Source organism: Fusarium keratoplasticum, chromosome 9, assembly GCF_025433545.1.
Source record: "Fusarium keratoplasticum isolate Fu6.1 chromosome 9, whole genome shotgun sequence".
In the NCBI taxonomy this organism is placed as follows: Eukaryota; Fungi; Ascomycota; class Sordariomycetes; order Hypocreales; family Nectriaceae; genus Fusarium; species Fusarium keratoplasticum.
In genome coordinates this window covers 2,460,822-2,487,623 of record NC_070537.1, presented here as the reverse complement: position 1 = coordinate 2,487,623, position 26,802 = coordinate 2,460,822, and the positions used below count along the sequence as shown (strand labels likewise).

Sequence of the window (26,802 nt, the reverse complement as noted above, 5' to 3'; positions counted from 1 at the left end):
CCGAGCTGTTAGTGATCTCATAGCAATCTCACCTGAACGCTAACATCTGGTGATCCAATCCATCCAGTCCAATACGCACTTGCACCCAGGTCACACCTCCCTCTCCAATTATCGAGCGCGTTCCCTCCAAGCTTCCCCCCCGCAAAGCACCTGGCAGAGCACAACCTACCTACCTCTCTCCGCCGGCGCCCAACAACGACGACGACGACAAGTTTCCAATCCGGCAACGACAACAACGAGGCTCGACTCAGCAGCCGCGAGCATCGACCACGCCGCGTCCCTCTTCTCCCTCCCACCCCTTCCCCTTCATCTTACGACCTTCAATCCTATCCTCTTTTTTTTTCTTCTTCTTGGCCTCCTTGAGACAGACAGCAGCACAGCACCCATAAGCATCAGCAGCAGCAGCAAGCAGCAACGAGAGCGACTGGAAGCCCCCCGTTTCCGCCCTCCTGCGCAAGTGCCAGCGCCTCAGCGCCAGCGCCCAGGAGCCTGCACCGCCGCCCAAAGACCCGACCTTCATCGATCTCCATCCCGTCCCAACAACAACAATAAGACCCTGAGCCCTGGCTGGTTCAGTGCCTCCCCCGTCCTTCTGCCTCTGCCTGCGTGGGAGGAGACGTCGCAATTCATCTCCTCGTGTCGCCTTTTCGAACTGGCTGCCTTCTCAGCTTGGTCCGTCCAGCCTCGAGACTCGAGCCTCGACTCCCAGCTCTCTCTCCCACTCGCACTCGCACTGGCGGCATCCGTCACGTCCCTCGTCCGGCTCCCGAAGGCACCACCCTTTTATCAGGCTGGCCCCTCCTCCCTCCATCACCCTGACCTGAGATCGATCGCTCGCCCACGACGATTTCTCGCCGTCCCCCCATCGCCACGACGTCTCGATCGACCGAACCTGTCGTCCGCATAGCTGCTGTCATTCCTTCGACAGCGCTTTGCCCCTGACGTCGTTGCCCCGGTGCCCCACTGCCCTCATAGAGTCGAGCAGCGGGCGTCTTAAACCGCCCCTCCACCACAAGACACGCTGTTGTCCGACAAGATGAAGCGCTTCAGCCAGAGAGTTGTAGGCTCAACCCCTCGGGCCCCCTGCCCTCCCACCGTCCCCGTCCCTGACGCTAACGTACCCCTCTCCAGCTCTCGCGTGGGAAAGATTCAAGCAAGTCTTCTAAGAAGAACAAGGATTCCAAGGATGGTACCGCCTCTCCCTCATCACGGGATTCTAACCAGTCTCCCGTCCTGACGCCCACATCCTCCACGTCGACCCTGAACGACCCCCGAAACAAGCCGCTGCCCCAAAACAATGCTGGCCATGGAAGCGAACACGGTAGCGCCTCGCAGCCCTCCAACCTCTCCAACGTCACTCAGGCCGGTAATGCCCCTGACCGTTTCGGTTCCGGAGGTGCTTCGAGCCCCAACGGCGGCAACGCCAACTCCAGGTTGCCTCCGACTGTCATCATTAGCCCGACGCCTGGTGTATGTTCTCCCCTTCTCTCGCCTGCCCTCAAAGCAGAGCCTTGCAGCTGACAACCAATCCGCGCAGCATGTCCCTCCCCCAGGAGCCGCCGAGACGATGCCTCACGACCTCGCTCCCCCCAAAGCTGGCCAGAAGTCGCTTCTGATCCATCGCGGAATAGATAACCGGGATGCGATTCCCGAGGGACTTCGGACCCCGAAAAGGCAGCACTCGTCACGATTCGACATTTCCGCCCACCGCGAGCTCGAGAAGCTGCCCGGTTTTCATGAAGTCCCACCCAACCGACGACAGGAGCTCTTTATGCAAAAGATTGACCAGTGCAACGTCATTTTCGACTTCAACGATGCGAGCGGAGACATGAAGTCCAAGGAGATCAAGAGGCTTGCTCTGCACGAGCTGCTCGACTATGTCGCTAACAACCGACAAGTCATCACCGAGCCCATGTATCCCAAGGTTGTCGACATGTTTGCCAAGAACCTGTTCCGCCCAATCCCGCCCCCCATGAACCCTCAGGGCGAGGCCTTTGATCCAGAGGAGGATGAGCCCGTTCTCGAGGTTGCCTGGCCGCATATCCAGGTTGTTTATGAGTTTTTCCTGCGCTTCATTGAGAGCCAGGATTTCAACACCAACATTGCCAAGGCCTATATCGACCACAGCTTCGTTCTGCAGCTTCTGGAGCTGTTTGACTCTGAGGATCCTCGTGAACGAGATTTTTTGAAGACCACCCTCCATCGCATTTATGGAAAATTCCTCAACCTGCGCTCCTTCATTCGACGATCCATCAACAACGTCTTCTTCCAGTTCACCTATGAAACCGAACGCTTCAATGGTATTGCTGAGCTGCTCGAGATTCTTGGTTCCATCATCAACGGATTCGCTCTCCCACTGAAGGAAGAGCACAAGATCTTCCTGACACGGGTGCTGCTGCCCTTGCACAAGCCCAAGAGTCTCAGCATGTATCACCCTCAGCTTGCCTACTGTATCGTGCAATTCTTGGAGAAGGATGCCTCGCTCACAGAAGATGTAAGTTATCTAAATATACTCACGACCCCTATATGCTAACTCTCGCAGGTGGTGCTTGGCTTGCTTCGCTACTGGCCCAAGGTAAACAGCACCAAGGAAGTCATGTTCCTCAACGAGGTTGAGGACATCTTTGAGGTGATGGATCCTGCCGAGTTTGCCAAGGTCCAGGAGCCTCTGTTCCATCAGCTGGCCAAGTCGGTGGCCAGCCCCCATTTCCAGGTTGCCGAGCGTGCGTTGTACTTCTGGAACAACGAATATTTCTGCAACCTTGTCAGTGACAATGTGGAGATTATTCTTCCCATTATGTTTGCGCCCCTGTATGAGAACTCCAAGGGACACTGGAACAGGTATGTTTTGACTTTGAGCTGGTTGAACGAGGTGTTCTAATGGCATGACAGGACGATCCATGGCATGGTCTACAATGCCATGAAACTCTTTATGGAGATTAACCCACAGCTGTTTGACGACTGCTCGCATGAGTACACTGAGCAGCAGAACACTGCCGCGGCACGGGAAGCTCTGCGGGAGCGTAAATGGGCTGCTCTGAGCGAGAAGGCGAACCAGCAAAGGGAAAGCAACGGAACCCCCGACGCGCCGCCAGCACGGAACCACGTCACACCGATGTCACGCGTCGATGAGGTTGACCCTGTCACCGAGGATAACCAGAAGCGCCTCGATTCGCTTAAGCTGCAAGACGGTTCAGCCAGCGGTCGCCGACCCAGTCTCCACGAGCGCCAGAATTCTGTGGGATCTACCCGGAGTCGATAATTAAGACGACGATCCGGTGTCCTTTCGAAGCATGGGGGGAGTATAGCGAATGGGACGACGGTCCTTGCTGCATAGTCAGGGTTCTGGGGCGGCGGTGATGACAAGAAGGTCTTGGGTTTCCGCGGTTCAATAATGGGCTTGAGATGATGCGTCTTCGGCATACAGTCGCTTTCCGGGTTGGCCTGGGTCAGGCAGGGTGTTTATCGTCGCCTCTACATCATGCCACTGGCCTTTCGACCTGTCATTCTTGGTTTTCACCTCAACTAGACCATGGGAGGCTACCCATGGGGAGGGAAACTGTGCAGTCGATATTACAATGCCACTGAGTTTCCTCCTCTCGTCTGCCTCGTTTCGTTTTGCGAGCTGAGAACGTTGACCCTTTGATACTGTTTATTGGAACAGGCGGGAGAGATGACACAAACGGCGGGGAACCGAGCGCACAAAAAGTGGACGTATAAGCTTCTCGTGTAACTCTTTTTTTGACGATTGTTGTTCTTTCTTGTTGGTGCTCTTCTTTCTTCTTCACTCTTACTTCTTCTATTCCATCTTCTTTTTTGGTCGGTTTCTCGCTCCTCTCATGCGAACTCGGGAGGCCCAGGCGTATGGAGGAGCCACGAAGAGTTACTTTTTGCCTGACTAGTCTTGTTCGAGTGCTTGTGTATGTATGTGTGCTTGTCTGTTGTGGAAAGGGGGGGAGGAGGCCAAGGGGGGATGGCTTTCGTTGGCTTTTGATGTAGACGATGAATGAGCAAGACCGAAAAAAGTCATTACCGGGGTAGAGAGAAAGGGCTGATTGCGAGAGGACTGTGTTGCATGTCATGTACAGGATTCAACAGAATTGAGTGGCTATTATATCTGTTTAAGTCTAGAATAGTTGTTTACGTGACTACACTTTGTGACCCCTGAATGTCTTGTTCATTGTCCATCTTCATCACCAACCTCCTCGTCCCCTATCATACCCACCTCTTCCCCTACCACGGAACCCACCGTTCCCTCGTCCTCCTTGGTACCCGTGGTGAGGTGGTGGCTGCGGAGGCGGAGGGACACCCCATCCACCCATCATCTGAGGCATCATTTGAGGATTTGGGAACCAGCCCTGGGGACCTCCGGTCAGATGCGGAGGAGGCGGTGGCGGTGGCCAGGGGCCTTGATATCCAGCCGGGGGAGGCGGGGGAACGGGGAAATCTCCCGGTGGAGGAATTGGAGGAAAGTTCGGCGGGAGTTGTTGTGGCGGAGGCGGAGGAGGGCGATTTGAACGGTCATGAAACTCCCGGTCATGACGGCGAGGTGAGCGTTCGGGAGACCGAGATCTGCTGTGCGAGCGATGTCCCCTGGAACGGTCGTGCCGTCTACCGGGGTTTGGACTCCTGCTAGGGGTGTAGCTGGGACTGCGACGTCGACTTCTACTTCCATCGCGACCTCGGCTGTGTGATCTGCTTCCCCTGTGTTGACTCGGACTCCGGCTGCGGGAGAGACTATGGCCTCTCGAGTCTCGTGAGAGTCGTCGACGTTTGTACGCGTGGCGTGATGAGCTTCGCGAACGCCCTCGAGAGTAGCTGCTTGATCTGGAGCGCGAGCGGCCTCTGTTTCCACCTCTAGAACCCTTCCTTCTCCTCTCCTTCATCTTTTCGCAGAACTGACGAGACCAGCCGTAGTATGTCTCTCCACCAATGATTTCACCCGTGATTTCATCCAAGAGAACCCGTTCTCCCAGCTCATTCAAGTCCACACCGGGCTCATCGTTCAGTTTTTGTTCCCTAGAGAACATGCGCTCAACCTCACCCAGCAAGCCTTGCACCGCGTCTACCAACACCTTGTCTGCAGGACCAGGAGCTAGCTGAATGGGTCGAATGAGGTCTGGGATCATGGGCTTGGTTGAGTTGGGAGTCAAATGTGGGAGCCATGTCGTCGCGGGCAGGTCGTACCACGGCGTCGAAGGGTCGCCGTGCAGGGAGGGTAGGGTGTAAGGCGCGTCTTTGGCGAGTTTGATGGGCGCATTGGAGATTTGGGGGGTTTCGGTCGGTTGAGATGCTACGCCGCTTGCGAGCGCATCCTTGAGTTTCGAGACGATGTCGGCGCCGAAATATTTCTTCTCTTCCCACAGTCGAATAAGGTTTTCGAGCTTCGCCTTGTGTTTGGGGCAGTTGTCAAAGGCTGCGGCGCTTGCGACAAGACCGGGAAGGACGCCATCCCACAATGTCGCAAACTTGCCATCGCCTTTTCTCTTGATGACATGGTAAAACACGTCGTTTAGGACATACAAGAGGTGCAGTCTCTTCCGCTTGAGACTAGGACGCGAGGCGTCATCCTGCAGACTCTTTGAGAGGATGCCTAGGTATTTAGCCAGGGCAGCGATGCGCGCCGGCGAGGGCGCAACGTTGTCGACGATCCAAACTTTGCATTTCTGTTTGACGGGAAAGCAAAGAAAAATTTAGTGCTTCTGCCAGGGAAAAACGGAGGGAGGCTTGTTTTTTAGCAAGCGATGGAGCAGACCTGGACGTTGGGGCGCGAGCACTGGGAGAGGGCGTTGGTGAGCAGCGGGAAGAAGGCGTCGACTACGGGACGGCTCAGGGAGGTTGGGTCGGCGCGGAAGAGCGTGGCGGAGAGTGTGGCCTTTGCTATGACCAACTCTGGAGTCGCCATGGCGGAATTTGTCGAGGGTTCCTCTCTGGAAAAGATAAAGAGGAGGAAATCGCTATGTATAAGCAAGAACAAGGTCGTGATGTTGCTGAAGCTCTGGTGGAGTTGAAGCTGGAGCCTCTAACTTGGCTGAGCAAGCCGCCGGGTAATTCCCGGGGCAGTCGGCACGTGGGTGACGTACCGGCATGAGCCGCTTTCAATGCACAGGGTGTTATATGACGCTGATTGAGAGCACCGGCAGTTATTCACATCGGAGATGATTTCATGGGCCCTTTACCGAGTTGACAGGTCAATTCCTCCTTAACCCAATGCAATACAGACACCAATCCATTAGCCTCACAAGAGAGCGATTCTTCCCGTAGCAAAGCAGCAAGCGAGGTCGGCGACCGGGTTCAGGGCTCCACTCCAACCGGCCTTCGCCGTATTGTGTTGCATCCAGCTCATCCCCATCCCCATCCCCGAATGCAAACGCGCGCAGTTGAGCAAGTAAAAATATTCTGCCCTCGAGTAGCCCATTGAGACTCTGTATGAGTAGAGTAGCTAAAGCAGTCTGGATTTTTCCCTTCACTTCCTATATCCTAGTATCAAGTCATGACGATGCGTTGGGTAGTTGTTGTACACGGCTCTGATCACGAGCCCTTGCTGTCCATGTGAAATACGCCTCTCCGCTACCGGTCCTAAGAAAATCGATCCCCCTTTGGACTCCGGTATACTGTAGAACTTTCATATTTGCTCTTCTCTCCCACCCGTTGCGCCTCCGTCTCGGGCGCGTGTCTCGTGGGCGCTGGGTCGCTGCTCGCTTCTTGGCTCGGGGAGCCGGCGCTGTCGGTGCGCGCAGGGCTGCCGTTGCCCTGATCGTACTCGAGCGACTCAATCATCTGCTTCTTCTTGCGGTGCGCCTCGAGCTTGGCCTGACGGTCGGCGTTGATCTGCCTCTTGGCGAAGAAGTAGGCACCACCTCCAGCTATTTCCAGTCAATTCGAGCCCGGGATACAGTAAGCGGGGAGGAATGTCTTCGTACCGACGCAGAGGGAGCCCCAGCCCAACCTAGAGGGTGAGAGATTTGGTCAGCTTCAAATTGGGTCAAGTCGGAGGCGAAGCTGTAGAGGGACGAACCAGAACGATTTAACCTGCGCAACAGTCAGCAATGGCGGCGCAAATATAGCAGCATCCAGGACAACTCACAGTGTTCATCTTGACAGACAATGGCCAATTCTATGCGGCAGACAAATTTTTGGTAGCGTACAAGGCGAGTCGGTAATGTAGGATTCAAGAGGCAGGGTTTTTGTCAAGGTGTAAGTGGGATGACCTGACAAGATAAACGGAAACGTTCCTTCAAGGTCCAGGCCCGGTCGGGCGGCGGTCGGCATCTACAGTACGTACCCAAAGAGAGCTCCGTCACGGGGAGCGGGTCAGCCGATAAGATAAGAAACTCGTGCCCACGCCAGCAACCGAGTTCCACGGGCACGGCACGGCACAAGCCCAACGCCTGAGCTGAGGCACGCTAGAACAGCTCTTGTCCAGGCGCCGCGTCAACCACAAACTACCGTCGAGCATGTCACCCGACAGTGAGCAAAGACGAAACCCCGTTACAGGCTGTTGCAAGGGTTAATGGGGGGGCATCAGACACCCAATTTTAGCTCCTTAGATGCCCTCCCCCGCTGTGGCGCCCCTAGAGAGTGGTGGAGATGACCTGCCCCCGGTAACTGAATCTGCATGATGGCGTCTCCCGTTCGCGTTTCGAAGTGTTTGAATTATGAAACGATGAAAAGCGTCGAAAAAGCTGCCGTGGTAAAGCATATTTACATTACCATCCGCAGGCAGCCATCTTAATAAATTGCCTTTGTTGAGACCGTGGCTTTTCTTCTGCGAGTCTGTTTGTACGTACTGTCACGCGCTAAAAGCCAAACAGCCCAGGGGTTGTGTTGTACAGGCACGCTTTATGACATAAGGGTGGCTCAGCTAGCCGCACCGGCGGCTCGAAATTGTGAGAGCCACGCAAGACAAGTTGCAGCACGATCGACATCAAGGCCACGAGTAGAATAGGGGACCTCGTAGAAAAAACAAGACACTTCTCCTGAGCGTCCCTGTGCTCGCGGCCTCTCTTGCTCTTCGCTTCTGGCCTACGTCCCGACCCCTCTGGCCTGTCAACATTATGCTAAAGCCCCTGTCACGACCACCGCCCAGCCGCTCCATCGATCCCCAACCGTTCTTCATCACTACCCAGCGCCGACTTTCGAGAGCTTCGTCCGTCTAACGGCCGCAAAACATCTTTTCCTTCTTCAGGCACGACCCTCCGTGCCGCGACCTCGATTGATCACTCTCCCGCTTCGTCGTCAGCTCGCGCGCCAGACCGTCTGGCTCCAACCTACAACTCGACGCCCTGGCGTTAATGCCTTGATGATCGAGACTGCTGGGCGTGGGTGTAGCGGGTAGAGTCGCCCTCGGCCCCCGCCGTCGAGAAAGAAGCATATACTCCAGCAAAATGGAGCCTACCAACGGAGAAGGGCCCGATGGCTCGTCGATTGTACGAGGTATTCCCATCCCCTGGGAGAGCGTCGTTGGCTAACAGGTCTACAGAAACCCGTATCCTCTCTGCGGGCGCGGTTCGAGAACATGACCTCGACAAACACCGTCAGCAAACCCGCCGAGGTCACAGCCCCCGCCCCGACTCCTTCACGGCCCATCTCTCCGGCCCCCAAACCGAATCGCCTCCGAGATTTCAAGCCGGGCCAAGACGCTGCAGCGCCAGCGCCGGCCGTCCCTTCGACCCCCGTAGTCCCTGCCAGGCCGAAAGAGCGGCCCAAGCCTGCTGCACTGGCCATCAGCCATGATGCCCCTCCCCCGCCGTCTCAGATGTCCGCACGACCAGTCCCGGCCGCGAAACCACATTCGATACAGCTTCAGCAGACAGTAGCACCACCGCCGCCCCCTGCTGTTACGGTCCTCCCGCCTCAATCACCGCCAAAGGGCCGGCTGTCGACTCTTGCAGTGGGGGACCAACCTCCGTTCCTCAACCCCGATACTATTGCAACACCTTCCACTCCAGGTGGTTCATCTCGAGGCTTTAAAATCCCAAGCCGATCACATACATCCTCACCATCTATTAGCGGCCCCAAATCACCACGCCCTGCGGGCTCAAGACCTCCCTCGCCACCTCCTCCAAGGCGCTCAGGCGAGCTAAGGCGGAGTGATACTGTTAAGACTGCACCTCCTCCTCCGGCTCCTCGCAACGAAAAGGCCCTGATACCTGCACCAAAGGTGACAGCGGCCCCAGGACTCCCGGGACCTCGAAAGGGCGACATCTCTCAGGAAACCTCGCCGTTCAACAGTCCGCCGAGCAGCGTAGCATCTGGCGATGGAACCCCTCCAAAGCTGCCTACGCGACCAAGACCGCAGTCTCAGATCGAGCTGCCCAGTAGGCCTCGGTCCGTTATTGTTGGATTTGATCCTCCACCGGTTCATCACTCTGTTGCCAACATGCGGAAGGATCGTGAGCAGGAAGTCAATGGGTTCTCAAAAAGTATCACTCCTCAACCAACAGGTGAGGTTCGTCCTGCACTACCAGCGAGGCCTGGGACCTTTGAAATTCCACCACGACCTCCTACTCTTAACAACAATACCATGAAACCCCCACCGCGACCTCCACGCCCAGCTGTATCTACAGCAATTCAACCATTGGAAAATATCCCTTCTACACCTCCAAAGCGCGTCGTCTCGACCCCGACAACGCAGCAACAGCCTCAGCAACAGCTAGCTCCCCCCACACGAGGCCATGGTAGATCTATGACGATCGACAGAACCTCCGACCGAGCGCCCGCAGAGTTTCGAATTGCTCCGGTGACTGCGGCGGTGCCCCCGATCGCAGCTGTTGCGCCTCCAAAGCCAATTCAGTCAGCCGTTGTCGCCCCTGCCAAGATTGCGCCAAAAGCCGACCCCATCCACCATGTCACAGCATATCCCGATGCGTCCAACACCAATCGCCGGCCACCATTCATCAAGCATGGATCTTACGAGATTCAGACCAAGTACGACGCGAGGAACTTTGATGTGTGTGGTGAATTTATCTGCGCAAGTGGGCACATGACAAGAGTATGGAGCCTCTTGGATGGCGAGCTGATCATGAGCCTGTCCCATACGGAGGGTATCAGAGCTACTGCAGTGGCCTTCAAGCCAGCTGCTGACCCTCGAGAGGAGGGTAAGCGCATCTGGATTGGTACTAACACGGGTGACCTCATGGAGGTTGAGGTTGCCACACATGCTATTACACCGGGAAAGCCAAATGTTCATGGCCGATGCGAAGTCATTCGAATTTACCGGCGTTTCAACGAGATCTGGACCCTGGATGAGTTTGGCACGCTGCTCGTATGGGGGCCTGACGAGACTGCCGTTGCCAACCTCACAGGAAGCCCAACGCAGAGCTACAAGGTTCCCAAGGGACACACCTACTCCATGGTCGTTGGGGATGAGCTCTGGCATGCTACGGGCAAAGAGATCCGTATTTTTGCGCCGACGGTCGATGGCCGATCTCAGTTCCAGGTCCTCGTCCGGCCACTGGTAGCAGACAGCGCTGGTGAAGTGACCTCGGGAACCCTTGTGAAGTCACAGCCAGACAAGGTCTTCTTCGGCCATGTCGATGGCAAAGTGACGATATACTCGACTACCGATTACACATGCCTGGGAATGCTGAATGTCAGCACCTGGAAGATTAATGCGTTAGCGAACGCGGGTAGTTACATATGGGCAGCCTACAACACAGGCAAGATCTGTGTTTATGATGTTGAGGAGGCGCCCTGGGTGGTTCTGAAGGAATGGCAGGGACACGACAACCCAATTGTGAAGATGATTGCTGACCCTTCGAGCTCATACTTTTTGGACCGCCAGCAGATCGTCTCCCTAGGCGCCGATAACAAGATCAGGGCGTGGGACGGTCTGCTCGAGGACGACTTCCTTGAGGATTCGATGAAGTCCAAGGACACCCAGTATTGCGACTTTGACGAGATCAAGGCTCTCTTCCTGACTTGGAATGCCGGCGCTTCTACACCATCCAGTCTCCGATATTCCGATGGCGATGCAACCTTCTTCCAGGACCTCGTTCAATCCAGTGGCTCGCCAGAAATCCTTGTGTTTGGTTTCCAGGAGCTGGTGGACTTGGAGGACAAGAAGTTGACTGCCAAACGATTCCTCAAGCCCAAGAAGAAGGAAGCTGGGACAGACCAAGAACGGATGAGCCATCAGTACCGAGACTGGAGGGATTTCCTGCTCAAGACTCTTGATGACTATATGCCGGCGGACGATCTGTACCATTTGCTTCATACTGCTCCCATGGTTGGATTGTTTACCTGCATCTTTGTCAAGTCTTCCATTCGAGACAGGATTCGAGGTCTCCATGCTGCCGAGGTGAAGCGGGGAATGGGTGGCTTGCACGGTAACAAGGGCTGTGTAACGGTACGATTCCGAGTCGACGACACATCGATCTGCCTTGTCAACTGCCATTTGGCCGCTGGACAATCACAAGCCAACGCTCGCCACAACGATATTGCAGCCATTCTCGAGGCGAGCTTGTTCCCGAGTGAACGAGACTCGGCAACACGAGTTGACAACTTTGTCGGTGGAGGAGACGGTAGTCTCATTTTGGATCACGAGCTGTGCATTCTTAACGGTGATCTCAACTACCGTATCGATACCATGTCTCGGGACACGGTTGTAACGGCAGTGAAGCAGAATAACTTGGGCAAGCTCCTTGAACGCGATCAGCTCTTGGTGGCTCGTCGCCGCAACCCAGCTTTCAAGCTCCGAGCTTTTGACGAGATGCCCATCACATTTGCGCCAACATACAAGTACGATGTGGGCACAGACAACTACGATACAAGCGAAAAGAGACGAAGTCCCGCCTGGTGCGATCGGCTTCTATACCGGGGACGAGGACGAGTGGAGCAACTTGATTACCGACGACATGAAGTCAGAGTGAGCGATCACCGTCCTGTGACGGGAAGCTTCAACCTCTGGGTTAAAAAGGTGGACGCGAGACGCCGAGCGAAGGCGTGGATGGAAAGCCAGCAAGGATTTGAGGACATGCGGCAGAAAGAAACGTCCCAAGACAAGTGAGTTGATGCAAATGAGATGGCGTAGTACCACAGCTAACGATGACAGGCTTCTCTATCTAAGGGACACATGCGGCTTCGACGAAGAAACGAGCAAGAGGCTAGTTAAGGAAAAGTCTGCGAGACGAGACAACCGCAGCCCAAGCCGAAACTAAAAGTGCATTCAACAATCACAACAGCAAGCCGAAGATGCCAGCATCCGCTTGACTGACCTTTACGGGGGCACACAAGGCCACCATCAACGGGGAGTATGGCCGAGTATCCTGGTTTGGATTGATCTTTTTACCGGCGTCAAGACGAGGTTCGTTCCCAAAGAAAGGGGGTGACATTTGTTGGAAGGGATATGATGTTCGTACCAAGATCCGGGGCGCGAGGAGCAGGTCATAGACTCGTTTTACCCGTTTTTCTTTTTCCTTTTCTTATGTTGATTATTCAACCCACCTATTCTAGACATTCAGATGGACTCAGAGATGAGGGGAGTTGTGGACATTTACGACGATTAGACGATTGGTCACCCAAGCAGCAGGAGGAAGGAAGCGAATGGGGGGCAAGCTGCGGAATGGACGATAAAAGGGTAGGAAAATAAATACAAGGCGATGTCAGGTTGAGCGATGATTTGGGTGTATCGTGTGTAGGATGTGGTTGAATGACGGTTCCAGGTGTTGTTCGGATGCTTATTTTGGGACTTGTCACTGATAATAAATATCCTATGGTGATGTCTTGGGATATTCATTCTCTTAATGAATTAACGAGGAAATCTATACTCCTTTCCCAGCTGACTATTACGAACAACAGCGTTGGGAACCATGAAGAATGAAGTCCATGGTGATCAGTACCTGAGTGCAGGGTAGCATCGGGCAAATAATGACGTGCATAATCCCGCCCGTCTAGGTGCAATGTTTCACGACAAGGCGATGTACGATTAAGTTCATCTCTATCAATTAAATAATTGGTCTTCTTCCTATGCACTCCTTCGTGTCACATCGTGAACAAAATCACAAAATGCTTGGATGCCGCAGCCCCAGAGTGAGACCAGACGAAATGGTGTCAGCCGGAAGGCGTCGACCCGGGGCCGCAGTCCCCTGAGAGAAGCCCTGTAAGACCCCTGGAGGACGCATCTCTCGGAGCCCGGACCGGCGCCTATTGCATCGTGGGGACGGGTCGTGATTGGCGGAGACGGGTTGCGGCTCGTTGTTGAGTCCGTCGCCAAGCCTGGCTTAGATAAAGCGAAATGGCTTGCGAGAAGATTGAGATTGTTGGAGGTTTTGCTGACCGTCTTGTTTTGTTTGTTTATATTCTCTCCTGAGACTAAGTTGGTGATACTTTGAATTGAGACTCTCACAGGGCTTATCAATAGTGGGAGAAGGTGTAGGTCGTCATCTTGTGCATCGGCCTAATCTCTCAACAAGCGTCAATCCGCCACGCAGTGTGAGCGGTGAGAAGAGCGGAACCTCTGCTTTATACCTCCCATACAACAACTTTCACAGTCCGTCTCTTCAACGGTAGACTCAACAATGGCGAGCTCAACTGAAAACACGGCGTCTCCGCGAAAGACGCCCATTGCTGCTCCGACTGCGGACAGCAAGCCGGCCCCGAGACCCGAGCTGACGGATGAGCAAAAGACAAAGTACGAGACGCTTCTTGAGCACGCTAGGGGCATCACCGAGATCCAGTGCGAGAAGCAGGCCGACAAGGAGGACAAGTCTGGTCCCATCACTGACCGTGAGAGGGCCTGGCTGACGCGTGAGTGTCTTTTGCGGTACCTCCGGGCGACAAAGTGGTCGGTCGACGACTCGGCCAAGCGGCTCCGTGCCACGCTCGCCTGGCGCCGCGAGTATGGGCTCGACGACTTCACGCCCGACTACATCTCTCCGGAGCAGGAGACGGGCAAGCAGATGATTGTCGGGTTCGACCGGCAGGGCCGTCCGTGCCAGTACCTCAACCCGGCGAGGCAGAACACGGACACCAGCCCCCGACAGCTGCACCACCTGTTCTACATGGTGGAGCGCGTTACCGACCTGATGCCTCCAGGAGTTGAAATGCTGAGCCTCATGATCAACTTCAAGCCTAGCAAGGAGCGCAAGAACACGAGCGTGCCCGTGTCGACGGCCCGCGAGGTGCTGCACATTCTGCAGAACCACTACCCGGAGCGTCTGGGCAAGGCCCTCATCATCAATGGTAACGTGACATTTTTACTCTGCAACTAAACTAGGCTTCAATGCTGACACCTGCGTTAGTGCCGTGGATCGTCTGGGGCTTCTTCAAGATCATCACGCCCTTCATCGACCCTGTGACGAGGGAGAAGCTCAAGTTCAACGAGGACATGAAGCAGTACGTGCCCCCGGAGCAGCTCTGGAGCCTGGACTGGGGCGGCGACATGGACTTTGAGTACGACCACGCCGCGTACTGGCCGGCTCTGAATGAGATGTGCAAGCAGCGCCGCGAGGAGAGGTTCCGCCGGTGGGAGGCTGCCGGCAAGGAGGTGGGCGAGTCGGAGGACTACCTCGCCGGCGGGACCGACGTGAGCGTCAAGGGTGTCAAGTTTGGAGGTGATGTTGATGGGGTCGCTGAGAAGCTGGCCGAGACTGGGCTTGAGAGTATCGCGGAGCAGCCTGCTGTCGTGGCATAGGATGGAAAAGACAGCGACGAAGCTCAACGACAACGCTCACATGGTTTGTCTCCTAGTGTCACCGGATGGATGAGATGGACATGATACAAAGGGAACCCCTGCTGTTTGATCAAAAACATTTGTGTATTTCCAAAAGCGGACATGACAGCTTAGACGAAAGGCAACCCGCAACACCGAAAGGGATATGTTAGGCAGACACACAACCTTCACCCCTCTTTTTCCTTTCTTTTTTCTTTTCAGATCCGTTCATGCACAGCATAAGGCTGAGCGAGCCATGCAGGGTCATCCATCATCTGACCAAGTATGCTTCGTGTTCGCTTTTTGGGCAAGGATGTGCATTATGTGCACATTCACGGTCTCGATGAAGCGGGGGAAGAGGGAGAGAGGTCTGACAACTCAGTTTTTGGTGCTGATGAATGTGTCTCTTTGTGGACTAGACAAGGAATCAATCCTTACGCCTTTCGGATGTGAGTGCTTGATACGACAGGTTTGTCTGCCTGGATTCACAGCCTACCTATGGCACACACTTCATTTTCAAGCTTCCACCAACAAGAGAGACACACACGAAGGAGTTTGCTCCCCGGGGCTCAGCTCCGCTTCCTCCCGTCTCTTGGTTCGAGGCTCTACTCCCGTGTTTCTCATCCCATACTGCCATTGGCTCGATGCAAAGATGGGACAAACCACTCCTCCCAACCGTTGGCTCCAACGTGGACGAGCATCGCCAAGGCCAAAATGCATTGGTGGTTACACAAAGCACGGCGCTTTGCTCTAGCCTTTGTTCGCCCGTGATGCAGCTTCACGAAAACAAAAAGACTGCGTGACTTTAAAAAAAAAAGACTGGGGGTTTGTTTACTGCTTTTGTGTGTTGTCTTTGTCCAATATCAACCTGCAGTACCCGTGAAGAGCAGGCAAGTTTGGGGGCCGTTTTTACGCCTCACTGCGGCCTAACCCACACCCTTGTCTGTTCACTGCGTTGTTCCTTTTGGTGAAAGGGCTGCTGCTGCTGCTGCAGTCTCGTCACCCACCTACTTAGCCGCCAGTCATCTGGTTATAAGAAGAGAGAGGGGAGGGGTTTGGAAAGGCTGTGTGACGGTGACTGGTGCAGAAGTTCTCTCTTGTCTTTGGCGCTTGGCTGGAGAGCTGGGTTAACACTCGTCCTCTCTTCAAAAAATCTGGGACTAGACAGAAAGACATACTTCTTGCAACAACATTCGCTATGGCATCCATGTCCATGATGGAGAAACTGGGACTACCTCCTTTTCTACAGGGCATGAACTCGACTTCGCTGCCCTTCAACTCCTCGGCGGGGTTCCCATCCGGCATCATGGACACCTTTCTCGTGTCCGCCGGCCAAGCCTCGCCGCTGCTACAGCTATTCCTCTTCGTCTACCGCTTCATCGGAGCTCAGCTGGGTCTCGATCCATCCATACTCCTGACATGTCTGGGCTGTCTCTGGGGTTTGTCCAAGCTGTTTGACCAGGCGTACGCCTTGGTGGACTACTTCATCAGCCTGTACTTTCGGTGCACCATCTGCGTCAGCGAGACTGATCAGATGTACACGAACCTGATGCAGTTTCTTTCTGAGCAGCAGGACATTGCGACGAATCGACACCTAACGGCGCAGACTGTTTTCAAGAGCGCGTGGGATGAGGAGGAGGATTCGGCAAAGTTTCTGGCGACAACGAGTGTTGATGATGAGGAGGACTCTCCAAAGTATCTCAACTTTGCTAGTCAGGCAGCTCGATGCGTGAGTTTCAAAGTTAGGTTGTCCTTGAGTAGAGTGTTGACTAGTTACAGAGCCCTCGCTATGTTCCGGCCATGGGAACCACTGGGTTTTGGCACAACGGGACCTACTTCAAGGTGAACAGGAGAAGAGAGTCCTTGCAAAGCAGTAACTCCTGGGTCAGTCAGAAGGATGTCGAGGAGCTCAAGATTTCTTGCTTTGGCCGATCTATCAGTCAGTATCCCAACCCCTATCGCCATAGCCACTATTAACACAAGTATAGACCCCATCAAACAGCTTCTAGCCGACGCTAAGAAGGCATACTTCCTCGACATCCGTCAGAAGACGTCAATCTACCGGCCTAGGAACAAGGAGAGTCGTCGTGACGCCTGGAGTATGTGGCAGCAGGTCGCAAGACGGCCCATCCGCCCGATGCGCACCGTGGTCCTCGAGAAGGAGGAGAAGCACGACGTCCTGAGAGACATCAACGAATACCTGCACCCTGCGACTCCTAGGTGGTACGCGTCTCGTGGTATTCCTCTCCGCCGGGGTTACCTCTTCCACGGCCCTCCGGGCACGGGAAAGACTAGCTTCTCCTTTGCGCTGGCTGGCGTTTTTGGTATCGACATTTATGTCATCAGCTTGCAGGACCCTACAATCGGTGAAGAGGATCTGGCTGTTTTGTTCACAAGGCTTCCTCGTCGGTGCATTGTTCTTCTGGAGGACATTGACACGGCTGGTCTGCGTCGACCGGATGATGATGGCGATGGAGATGACGATGAAGAAAAGAAGAGTGAAAAGGATACTGAAGCCAAGAGCGACGAAAAGACAAAGAAGGAAAAGAAGACCAAGAAGGCCAAGGACGACACAACCGATAGCGACTCCTCCAGCTCCGAGGAAGACCGCAAGAGACGCAAAAAGAACAACAAGAAGAAGGGCAGCAAGAACAAAGAGAGCACGACAAGCAGGACTACTAATAATATCCTGTCCATGGAGACCATCTCACTCTCTGGCCTTCTCAACGCCATCGACGGCGTCGCCTCGCACGAGGGTCGTATCCTCATCATGACCACCAACAAGCCCGAGTCACTGGACGAGGCCCTAATCCGACCTGGCCGTGTCGATGTGCAGGTGGGATTCAAGAATGCGACGGGTGTTCAGTCTACTGAGCTGTTTTACCGCATGTACGAGATTTCTCGACCTAACACTGTACTCCCTCTCAAAGAGCAGACGTCTTCCAAGTCAACTGTCACCACAACCACCAAGGTACAGAACGGAAGCATTCTCGGTCCGGCAGACATCAAAAACACCGAAGAAGACCTCCCACCCGAAGAACTCAAGAAAATCTCTGAAGAATTCGGCCGTCTCATCCCAGAAGCCATGTTCTCACCAGCCGAGATCCAGGGGTTCCTCCTCAAGCGGAAGAAGAGCCCCCGCAAGGCTCTGGAGGATGCAGCTGGGTGGATCGAGGCTACCGTGAAGCAGAAGGAGGCCAAGTCCAAGGTTGCTACTGTTCAGTGAGAAAGAGTGAAAAAGGCGTTTTGAGAGAGGTGTGAAGAGGAAACAGAAAATGGAGTATCTAGGTAGATGAGAGGTTAGGAGTGTGTATTGCATGCTTTTTTTTTAATGGTGATGTATTTAGACATCCAAAAGTAAAAAGAGATTGACTAGTTTATATGAAATCTATCATTCGTTTACTATGTATATTTATTTGCATTCCTATATCTGCCTCCCCAAGCACTATGTTCAGTTCGTTTGCCATCTCCAAGGTGAGAGCTCTCGGTCAACCTCGGTGAGACAGCTCCACACCCCACCCCATCATCTCACCGTCCCATACCCAAGCCCACGTTTACACATGCGACACACCCTCCCAAACCAATACCGCGACCCTTAAATTCAAGCGCATCACGGGGCTACCAGCAGCCCGCAGCATGCCAAGTCGACGCTGCCCATCATGAGCAACCTCCAATCTGGCTCCGGCGCGCCAAACGCCACCCCCGGCGGCGGCAAGGAGCCCGGCCTGCGATACCCCAGCAATGGAAAGACTATCTACCATCGGCCGCTGAACCGCTCCAAGACTGCTGAGCTTAGCCAGGCGAGCTTTGCGTATTTATTTGGGGAGATGGTCACGTATGCGCAGCGACGCGTCAAGGGCATCCAGGAGCTAGAGCAGCGGTAGGACAAGCCAATCTGAACGAACTTGAAAGACGACAGCTAATGGATGGTGTTGTAGCCTCAACCTTCAAGGCCACTCGATCGGCCTAAAACTCCTCGACCTCCTCCTCTTCCGCGAGCCAGCACGCACACAGCTCCGCCCTCTGAACGTCATCGCGCTCCTCCACTTCATCAAGCAAAACGTATGGCAGCACCTCTTCAACCGACAGGCGGACCGTCTCGAAAAGTCGGCCAACCCCGAGACGCCCGACGAATACATGATCATCGACAACGAGCCGCTGGTGAATCAGTACATCAGCGTGCCCAAGGAGATGAGCCAGCTCAACTGCGCCGCCTTTGTCGCCGGCGTCGTAGAGGGCGTGTGCGACGGGGCGGATTTCCCCGCGAGGGTTACGGCGCATACGGTTGCCGAGGGCGAGATGTGGCCTGGCAAGACGGTGTTTTTGGTCAAGTTTCGATCCGAGGTGCTGGAGAGGGAGGGATTCCTGGGTAAGAGCTAGGGGAATTTTTCGGTCGATGGGTGGGTGTTGGAGTTTGGAGTTTGGAATGGGATATTAGAAGGGACGCATGTCTCGTTATTATCTGGCAATATCATGCCGTGTCTATTCAAGTGTTGAACAGCCGCTTCACACCCATACGTGTCTCGTAAACAATTCCCTTAACGCCTTGCTTAAAGAACCCTCAACATGACAACCTTTCACCTCGGCAGCGAACGGCTCCCCTTGGGCTTAGCACTACTCCCAGCCCCAGGTCCCTTGTTCATCAGCTGCGCGAGCCCCAGATCCTTCCAGGCCGGCTCCTTTGACTTTTGCGTGGCCCTCTGGATGCCAAAGGCGGCGTGCTGGTCGGGTACGACGTCGTCCTCGTCCTCAGGGTTGATGGGCTGGTGGGCGGGGGGAACGTAGATCTCGTCGTCGGGGAGCTTGTCCTTGCAAAAGTCCTCAAAGAGGTCTGCGTCGCGGGGATGTTGCATGTGGATGAAGGTGAAGCACGAGTCTTTGTTCTATGGGAGGTTAGATTGCGTTGGTTACTACGGGAAGGGGGACGTACCATCTTGAGTAGGATAGATTGGATCTCGTATAGGCTTGGGTTATTGTTTTGATAAGCACGGGGTGTTGCAGGTGTTGACGGGATGCTGGAGCGTTGGAGGGCGGTGATGATGCCGCCCGAGGTGGGGTGTGGGGCCGTGCCATAACACAGCAAGCACTTGGCCGGGTCGAGGTAGATACGAACAGATGCTGAACTCATGGAAGCGTCCAACTTGTGAATGGCTCTTTGACCAATGTCATGTTTGTTGATTCTACATGGGTATTATAATTACATTGCAGGCTCTCATGCTATTGAAAGGGACAATCACCACTTGGCTACCGGCAGCGTGCAGATGTAATTGCTGTGTGCCTGGGCAGGTACCTAGCCTCCACGACCGACTGTCGATATCACCAAAACACTCGCAAAGTCAGCAGCTATCCCATGTTTGAGATACTGGACTTCGTCAGGTTAGAAGACGAATTATTAAAACACACGGGAGGTGGACTTGTGATGTTTCAAGTAGATGGATACTAGTACGTAGTCCTAGCAGCCGTGATCCTTCTACCGCGCCACTACAACCGCTGTCCTACCCTGCTTGGTTATAAGAGCACCGTCCCACTCAACCATGATCGACTTGGACACAGATCTTTTGCCATAGGCATTCCCGTACAAGCTACTATTCATCATCAGATGACCCTATAAGCGATACCTGCTAACCAACTCATCGTTTGACGGAGCCATACCCCATCATTGTGTCCTTGAGAGATATTCCAATGTGCCCGCTACCTTGTCTTTGAGAACCCCAGCACCATCTACGACCACGAGTGTTTCTGACTACAGTTCAAACGCTACCCAAGCTCAATTTACATACTCTATCACACCCAATGACGACTTCTTCAGCAAGACAGCCCTTGACAGAGGACATCATCTATCAAGTCGGGCTATGCTTTCTGCCCGAACCTTGGGAGAAGGCCCCGACGCCTGCTGAGGGAGGCGACTTCGAGATGGACATGGCTTGGCTGCGTAGACTCACCTACCTCTCCCGAGCAACCAAGAGGCTCTTGGAGCCGCTTCTGTTCCGCTTTGTTCTTCTCTCAACCTCCCAGGATGTCGTCCACTTCTACATCGACCTCATCCAGATACCGCGGATCCGAGGATACGTCCGCCACTTGGCCTGTGTTACGCGCAGACGCTCTCCTGGCAGCATGCTTGATCTTCGCGTCAACCGGATGTTGGGAAGGATCCTGGATGAGCGGATCGGTGGCAGAGAGAACAAGCTGTCCCTGATGAAGCAGGGCGCAGCCTGGGAACCATTCGTCAACACATTTTCAGGAATGGAGGAGGCGCCGGAAGAACATCTCGGACCATATTTGAAGATGCGTGGAGATGTCGACTACATGATCCGATCTATCCTGCTCAGTACGACCAAGCTCAAAACTCTCGTGTGGCATCTCGATGAGTTTGGCAGGGTAGAAACTTGGGTCCCTCAAGTTCTAAAATCGGCGGCCAAGTCTGATCATGTTCTGCTGCCCGACTTGGAAGTTATGGCCCTGAATTATCACAATGTGACGCGCAACGATCGGTACTCGCACCTCCAGGACTTTTCATGGGAACGGGGTTACTGGAAGAACTTGCGCAGGCTGGTGCTGTACGACACAGACTTTGACGATGACTTTGGTAACATGTTATACCGGGCTGGGAGGGTCGGGGACTTGGTGCCAGTCGAGGAGCTCATAGTGAGGGCGAAGAAAGGTCGAGACATTTCTAGCCTGGAGGTCTTTTCAGTCCCAGCTGACTCCCACCACCTGCTATTCCGACCACCGAGCGAGGCCAGTTTCCGACTTCTTGAAAAGGTCAAGCTACTCGACATTAGCTTTGGGTACTTTTCACGTCGTAACGAAGAAGGCTCTGTGATGCTGGAGGCGTTTGTGCACTGGCTCGGTGCCCCTGAGCGGCTTCACCTCACGGGACATCCTCCACCGTTCAAGGCTCTCGCAAGGGGTACTGTTAACTCCCGGCTCAAGTCGATCCAGGTGAAGGAGTGGAAGGATGAAGAGGATCTGGAACAGGACGAGATGCGGCAGAAGGTTGAGGATTGGTGGAGAAGTCACTCGGCTGTGGTGCCGAATCTGGAAGAGTTTGTCGTGCAGAGAATTGGCGAGAGCAAGGTCTGTATCACAAAGCCGTAAAATCGTCCTTGTCTATGGAAGAATGGAATGGAAAGGATGGATGACATTGATGTCTGGTTGTGGTGGTTTCATTGGTGTCAGGGTTGTGGCTGGGTACCTGTTTCGGTGTTTGTTTCGATCTTGTCATGGACAAAGGGCTTTGTTGCAGGCAAACAGAGTAATTCGTTGTTAAGTAGTTGCTGTTATCAAGAGACCTCGACTTGGCATCATGATATGCCTGTGTTATTGCTGCGAGAAGAGCGATCGTTCATGCAGTGCCGAACTTGGTGAGCCCCCACTCGGCAGTTGTCGGGCTCCATCGCCGCGATTAGCCCCGCATGGACAGCGGCATCGGCATTGTTAACCTCTTTCATCGTGACGAGGCGGCCGTATTGTGGCGAGTCTATCTAGGCAGCTAGTATAAGTGAGATGTAGTTGGTAATATTCTGTAAACCTTGGGGGTTCTCTAGACTCTGGTTTGGCTGAGGTATTATGTAGCATCTGGTGGGGAGTTCATCATCAGGCTGCCAGGGTGAAGCGTCAACTGCTGGAGGTCCCCCAGGATGTGATAAGCACCCCGCCTACAGCTGTTACAGCCACCAGACACTGCAAGGCGGAACCTGAATCAGGGGTGATAGTATTGCTTTTTTAAAGGCCAGTGACATGGGTAATTGCTTGATTACAGGACTAATTGTGACCTGTGGCCGTATTTTACAGTCCCTTGATGATTAATGGGGCCTTGTCGCCTTGCGTCGTGGAACCCAAGCAACTAAAAATTGAGGCTGTCGATTTATTCCCCAGCCCTGCCGGCTCTCGTCACCACCTGTCTCATTTCCCCTCTTCAACCACCATTCTTCCTAGGTATCTGTTAACCACCACCGAATCTCTACCCATGGGGGGCAAGACTAGACGCTCCAAGAAGAAGCCCGGAGCTGCCAAGCCCGAAGGCCCGAAGGCTCCGCCGCAGCTGCCACTTGACATCATCTACAACATTGGCCTTCAGCTCACCTTGGACCCCAGGCATACCCTCCAGACTCTCCATGGACCTTGTTTTCTACCAACAAACCACAACAAGGACCTCCGTGCACTCACATACACTTCGAGAGCCAACAGGGACCTCTTGGAGCCCCTGCTCTACCGTCATGTTGTCCTAATGAAGCCGCAAGAGGTGTGCAGCTTCTTTAGCACCATTGCCATAGCCCCACGCCTCCGCCAGCACGTCCAGCACTTTGGCTGCGTTGCACGCCTCAACGGACCGCAAGTACGAAAGGACGCACTCCCGGAATGTCGAGCCTTTTGGCAGAAGCATCATGGTTCTCAAAGATCGTCGATAATCACCCTGCTCAGCGGTCTTGGCTTGTCTAGCCTGGCCTGGGCCGCAACGCTGTGGGAGAGGAAGAAGGATCGATTCGTGTTCAACGCCGACTTTCGCCACGACGCCGTCCTTGAGCTTCTGTTTGTGGCCACCCTCCTTTTGTTGACAAACGTACAGACATTTGTCTGGAAGGACTTGGATGGTAGGCCCATCGCCCCCTTGTTGACCTACCTCTTTGATGCGGCACTCATGACAGGCTCTCAACTGATGCCCAAGCTCAAGGTCTTGAATACCTGGAAAGAGACCCTTGCGGTGGATGAGCGAGCCCAGTTCTTCATCTACAAGACTCATCTTTGGGAGAACCTTCAGACGCTGTATCTGAACGCTGTCGACCTCGACAACGAGTTCACTGATATGGTGGTCAAGGGCGACTTCAAGAAGGACCTCCCAGTCAAGAAGCTCTACATCCATTGTCCATCTGGTGCCGAGCACCTTTTCCATCCGGGAATGTATCATCCAGGGCACCCCCTCTTGAGCAACTCGGCTTTGGACGCAGACAATCCCGACAACGACAAGAGCAAGTTCAAGGCTTTCTGTAACCTTGAATTTCTCGAGATCAACTTTACCTGGTTCGAAGCCCGTGCCGTCGAAGGCTCTCGCGCCTTGAAGTCCCTTTTACACGCCGTCGGTGCCCCGGAACGCCTCAACCTCACCGGTCACCCCCTGCCCATGAAAGCCCTGTCCACGGGCGTCATACACTCGCGGCTCAAGTACCTCAAGGTGAAGGAGCTCATCAGGAACGCGCCGTCCAGCGTGCGCTCCAAGGACACCCTCATCGCGAGACTCAACAGTCTCTGGGACGCCAAGGACTGGAAGCGTCTCGTCCCGAACCTGTGCGAGATCGACTGGGATCACTACAAGTTCAGGAGAAAGGACCTCGAAGGGGAGGATAAGGCTGTCTGGACTCTGGAGGACGAGGAGGAGTGGGAGGATGATGACAGTGATGAGCTTGATATTGATGACCTTTTCGGTTATGGGTATGGCCCGTATGACGGACTTGACGGGCTTGACGACGATGACGACGACGATGATGATCTTGCTGTTGATTTTGGTCCCGATTTTGCTGGTGATCCAATCGCCGCGCTGGTCGCGTTGCAGAATGCTGGTTATCCGATGGAGGTGGAGGCGTTGATCAACCAACTCGCTCTGCATTTTCACCCCCCTGGATCTGAGTAGAGGTCATGTTTGTTAGTAGAAGCAATACTACATGATGGTTGTTCATTGCACACATCTACGGGACACAATGGTTTTCATCAAGAGATGATTTTTCTAGTCTACTCGTACAGGTTCTGACAATTTCCTCCCTGGCCCAAGAATCCATGTTATCTGTGGCATGGCCCCATGTCCCTGTTGATGATCCCATGACGAGCCTTCCTTTTAGACCAGGCTTATCCCTAATGCTCCTCATTCGTATGAGGCTTAGGCCTTGGCTAGTCCTGCTTGCGTACTTAGGTAGGTAGTTCTTCTCAAGAGTGGTTAGTAAAGGAGACGTGTTAGTGATTTGGTGCCTTGAGGGCCAACTTACTCGCAACTATTCTTGGATCAAAAAGGTAGAAAAAGGAAACAAAAAAGAAAGAGACTTGGCTTCTGGCATTCCTCAAAGAAGCGACGTCTTAGGTTCAGAATCGGTCTACTCGTTGGGAGCAACGAGGTAGATCTGGGGGTAATGCAAGCTATACTCATAGGCGTACGTAAGCAAGGCCATGAGTGCCATGTCTTCTTCCTCGTCCTCTGTCAGTGACTCCCAGGTAAGACCCATCAGCTGGTTCACCAGATAATCAGGAGGAAATCTGTCGGCGTCGAACCACCCAGTGCGACCCCATGTCCGCAGAGCCGCCTTGACATAGTAGGCGAGGCGAATCTTTCGGCAGGCCTCCACCGTTCTCCAAATGAGAAAGGGGCACCACAGTGTGTAGATGCTGTGTCTAGGATCAATAGTAGGCATGAGATCGCGAGTTGCGTCCTCGTTGAGGCGTATGAGGCCGCCGGCCTCCAGCATGCGGTGGTCCCAGAAGACATAGCCCCAAGGGCGAGCGACATGGGCGGTTTGGTAGAATTCACCACCAAACAAGGCGGACCGGGCATTGAACTTTCTCCAAGCCCACTGGGGACCGATGTCACCATCGTCGTGGAAGGGCACGCGAGAGACCCAGAGCGGATCAGGTTCATTTACCAACTCCTTCAGATCCTCAGGGGTGAGACCGCAGTGATGATAGTCGTAGAAGAGCTGCAGATCACCAAGGGGGAAACGGGCCCGGACCGAGCGCTCGGGTCTCCAGTCGTCAGAGTTGACAGTCTGCATGAGTGTGTAGCGCTGGTTGTAGGTACGAGCGTTGATGAAGTCACGCATGAGCCCGAGACCCTGGACAACCATGGGCATGCCAGCAGCTTCGCAGTCGACGTAGGCTGGCATAAGTGCACCAAGCTCAATGTCCTGATCGATGAATCTGTTGATCGCTGGGATATGTCAGCTTTTGTAACTGTTAGGTTTTTGAAATAGGGGACTTACAAGGGGCCATCTCAGCGACGAGCAGCTCACAGACGTTGATCATCTGTTCAACCTCGGAAGTTGAGAAGTGAGAGCAGAAAGCTCTGTTGATTCGGTAATGTTCCAACTGAGACAAGTGGGAGCACCAGCTCTAGTGTGCCCCCTCTCGCTCGGCTTCAGGGATGGGATGGTTGTGGCCCCCGTTGTCAGCACAAGCTGAAGCGATGGCCTTGTCCATGACATTGATGTACATGTAGAGACGGTAAATAGCCCGCTTGAAGCGGTTGACGACAGCTGGCGTAAGCTGGAAAGGGGAGTCATCGCCCATGAGAACGGGATGGTCTCGCTTGAGGTTGGTGGTGATTCTGTTGGCCCACCACTCGACGTTGTCGTGGAAGAAATGCATATCCTTGATACCCTCCATATTCATTCGCTGGTTAACGGGTAGCTGCTCTTCATCGAGCGTACGCTCCTTGGCAAAGACGCGGTGGATAGCCTGAATGCCAGCTCGAGCGCCGTGCCACTGCTCGCGGGTGAGGTGGTAGAAGATGACGGCCTCTTCGTAGACGCTCTGGTGCATGGGTCTGATGAGGATGGAAGAGGCGATGTAGGTCTTGCGAAGGTTGTATGCATTGTTGAAGTCCCGGCAGGTCAGGATCGAGTTGAGAAGTGATTTCTTGTCGGGGAGGAACGAGAGGGTGTGCGAGATGATCTCGATGGGGATTTTGGCCAGGAAGGCCGAGTTGTTGTTTGGATCTTCGTCCATGATGAAGCAAGATGGACTTGGATTGTGCGTGAGGGTGTAGGGAGGTGATGAAGGGGGGAGATGAAGATGTTCGAGAGGAAGAGTTTGATTTCTCGAGGAGAGAAGTTTTTTGATTTTGATCTCCCAGGCACCGAGTACCTTGGTGGATTGTTTTTTTCTGCTTTGTATGGGCACCTGTTTGACAGCTGTAAACAGCTGGCCGCCAGATATCCCAATGTGGCTGTTGCTCGGCGTTGACTGGGCGAGTGACATAGGGGCGTCGACGCGTCGGGTGCTGGACCACACCATGTTTGATTTATTTGGGCGTATTTTAAGCTTTGATCTACTGAAAGGACTCAAATATCTTCACGGACATCATTTAAAAGGCAATCTGGTGTTTCTATTTGTATTGTCTATGTAGTTGCATCCAAAAAGCCCCTGGTCAGAAGTGGACCAAGCTGCAA

At 54.1% G+C, this 26,802-nt stretch overlaps 11 protein-coding genes and 1 pseudogene across 12 annotated transcripts, besides 1 other annotated feature; 7 read left to right on the top strand and 5 right to left on the bottom strand.

Moving 5' to 3' along the window:
• Positions 1-1,036: 1,036 nt before the first annotated feature.
• On the top strand, positions 1,037-3,262 carry NCS57_01167000 (Serine/threonine-protein phosphatase 2A 56 kDa regulatory subunit; the record flags this gene model as incomplete). Its single annotated transcript, XM_053061376.1, has 5 exons — positions 1,037-1,060; positions 1,132-1,470; positions 1,538-2,494; positions 2,543-2,841; positions 2,893-3,262. The coding sequence occupies 5 exons, from the start codon at positions 1,037-1,039 to the stop codon at positions 3,260-3,262; spliced, it is 1,989 nt and encodes a 662-aa protein (XP_052909762.1).
• Positions 3,263-4,372: 1,110 nt separating this feature from the next.
• Positions 4,373-5,905, bottom strand: NCS57_01166900 (CID domain-containing protein; the record flags this gene model as incomplete). Its single annotated transcript, XM_053061375.1, has 3 exons — positions 4,373-4,845; positions 4,904-5,666; positions 5,756-5,905. The coding sequence occupies 3 exons, from the start codon at positions 5,903-5,905 to the stop codon at positions 4,373-4,375; spliced, it is 1,386 nt and encodes a 461-aa protein (XP_052909761.1).
• Positions 5,906-6,579: 674 nt separating this feature from the next.
• On the bottom strand, positions 6,580-7,117 carry NCS57_01166800 (annotated as a pseudogene). Its single transcript has 4 exons — positions 7,088-7,117; positions 7,019-7,032; positions 6,924-6,949; positions 6,580-6,866 (listed from the first exon to the last, which is right to left on the bottom strand).
• Positions 6,580-7,117: a sequence feature.
• A 1,270-nt stretch (positions 7,118-8,387) lies between these two features.
• NCS57_01166700 (IPPc domain-containing protein) lies at positions 8,388-12,161 on the top strand (the record flags this gene model as incomplete). Its single annotated transcript, XM_053061374.1, has 3 exons — positions 8,388-8,429; positions 8,483-12,006; positions 12,056-12,161. 3 exons carry the CDS (start codon positions 8,388-8,390, stop codon positions 12,159-12,161), a joined length of 3,672 nt encoding a protein of 1,223 aa, XP_052909760.1.
• A 1,359-nt stretch (positions 12,162-13,520) lies between these two features.
• On the top strand, positions 13,521-14,635 carry NCS57_01166600 (uncharacterized protein; the record flags this gene model as incomplete). Its single annotated transcript, XM_053061373.1, has 2 exons — positions 13,521-14,184; positions 14,244-14,635. The coding sequence occupies 2 exons, from the start codon at positions 13,521-13,523 to the stop codon at positions 14,633-14,635; spliced, it is 1,056 nt and encodes a 351-aa protein (XP_052909759.1).
• A 1,216-nt stretch (positions 14,636-15,851) lies between these two features.
• NCS57_01166500 (uncharacterized protein) lies at positions 15,852-17,879 on the top strand (the record flags this gene model as incomplete). Its single annotated transcript, XM_053061372.1, has 3 exons — positions 15,852-16,382; positions 16,433-16,592; positions 16,642-17,879. 3 exons carry the CDS (start codon positions 15,852-15,854, stop codon positions 17,877-17,879), a joined length of 1,929 nt encoding a protein of 642 aa, XP_052909758.1.
• A 433-nt stretch (positions 17,880-18,312) lies between these two features.
• Positions 18,313-19,033, top strand: NCS57_01166400 (Trafficking protein particle complex subunit; the record flags this gene model as incomplete). The annotated part of the gene is made up of 2 exons (XM_053061371.1): positions 18,313-18,533; positions 18,592-19,033. 2 exons carry the CDS (start codon positions 18,313-18,315, stop codon positions 19,031-19,033), a joined length of 663 nt encoding a protein of 220 aa, XP_052909757.1.
• Positions 19,034-19,230: 197 nt separating this feature from the next.
• Positions 19,231-19,781, bottom strand: NCS57_01166300 (uncharacterized protein; the record flags this gene model as incomplete). The annotated part of the gene is made up of 2 exons (XM_053061370.1): positions 19,231-19,536; positions 19,584-19,781. The coding sequence occupies 2 exons, from the start codon at positions 19,779-19,781 to the stop codon at positions 19,231-19,233; spliced, it is 504 nt and encodes a 167-aa protein (XP_052909756.1).
• Positions 19,782-20,446: 665 nt separating this feature from the next.
• NCS57_01166200 (uncharacterized protein) lies at positions 20,447-21,751 on the top strand (the record flags this gene model as incomplete). Its single annotated transcript, XM_053061369.1, has 1 exon — positions 20,447-21,751. The coding sequence occupies one exon, from the start codon at positions 20,447-20,449 to the stop codon at positions 21,749-21,751; it is 1,305 nt and encodes a 434-aa protein (XP_052909755.1).
• Positions 21,752-22,622: 871 nt separating this feature from the next.
• Positions 22,623-24,281, top strand: NCS57_01166100 (uncharacterized protein; the record flags this gene model as incomplete). The annotated part of the gene is made up of 1 exon (XM_053061368.1): positions 22,623-24,281. The coding sequence occupies one exon, from the start codon at positions 22,623-22,625 to the stop codon at positions 24,279-24,281; it is 1,659 nt and encodes a 552-aa protein (XP_052909754.1).
• Positions 24,282-24,735: 454 nt separating this feature from the next.
• Positions 24,736-25,657, bottom strand: NCS57_01166000 (uncharacterized protein; the record flags this gene model as incomplete). Its single annotated transcript, XM_053061367.1, has 2 exons — positions 24,736-25,562; positions 25,615-25,657. 2 exons carry the CDS (start codon positions 25,655-25,657, stop codon positions 24,736-24,738), a joined length of 870 nt encoding a protein of 289 aa, XP_052909753.1.
• Positions 25,658-25,744: 87 nt separating this feature from the next.
• Positions 25,745-26,359, bottom strand: NCS57_01165900 (uncharacterized protein; the record flags this gene model as incomplete). The annotated part of the gene is made up of 1 exon (XM_053061366.1): positions 25,745-26,359. The coding sequence occupies one exon, from the start codon at positions 26,357-26,359 to the stop codon at positions 25,745-25,747; it is 615 nt and encodes a 204-aa protein (XP_052909752.1).
• Positions 26,360-26,802: the final 443 nt, after the last annotated feature.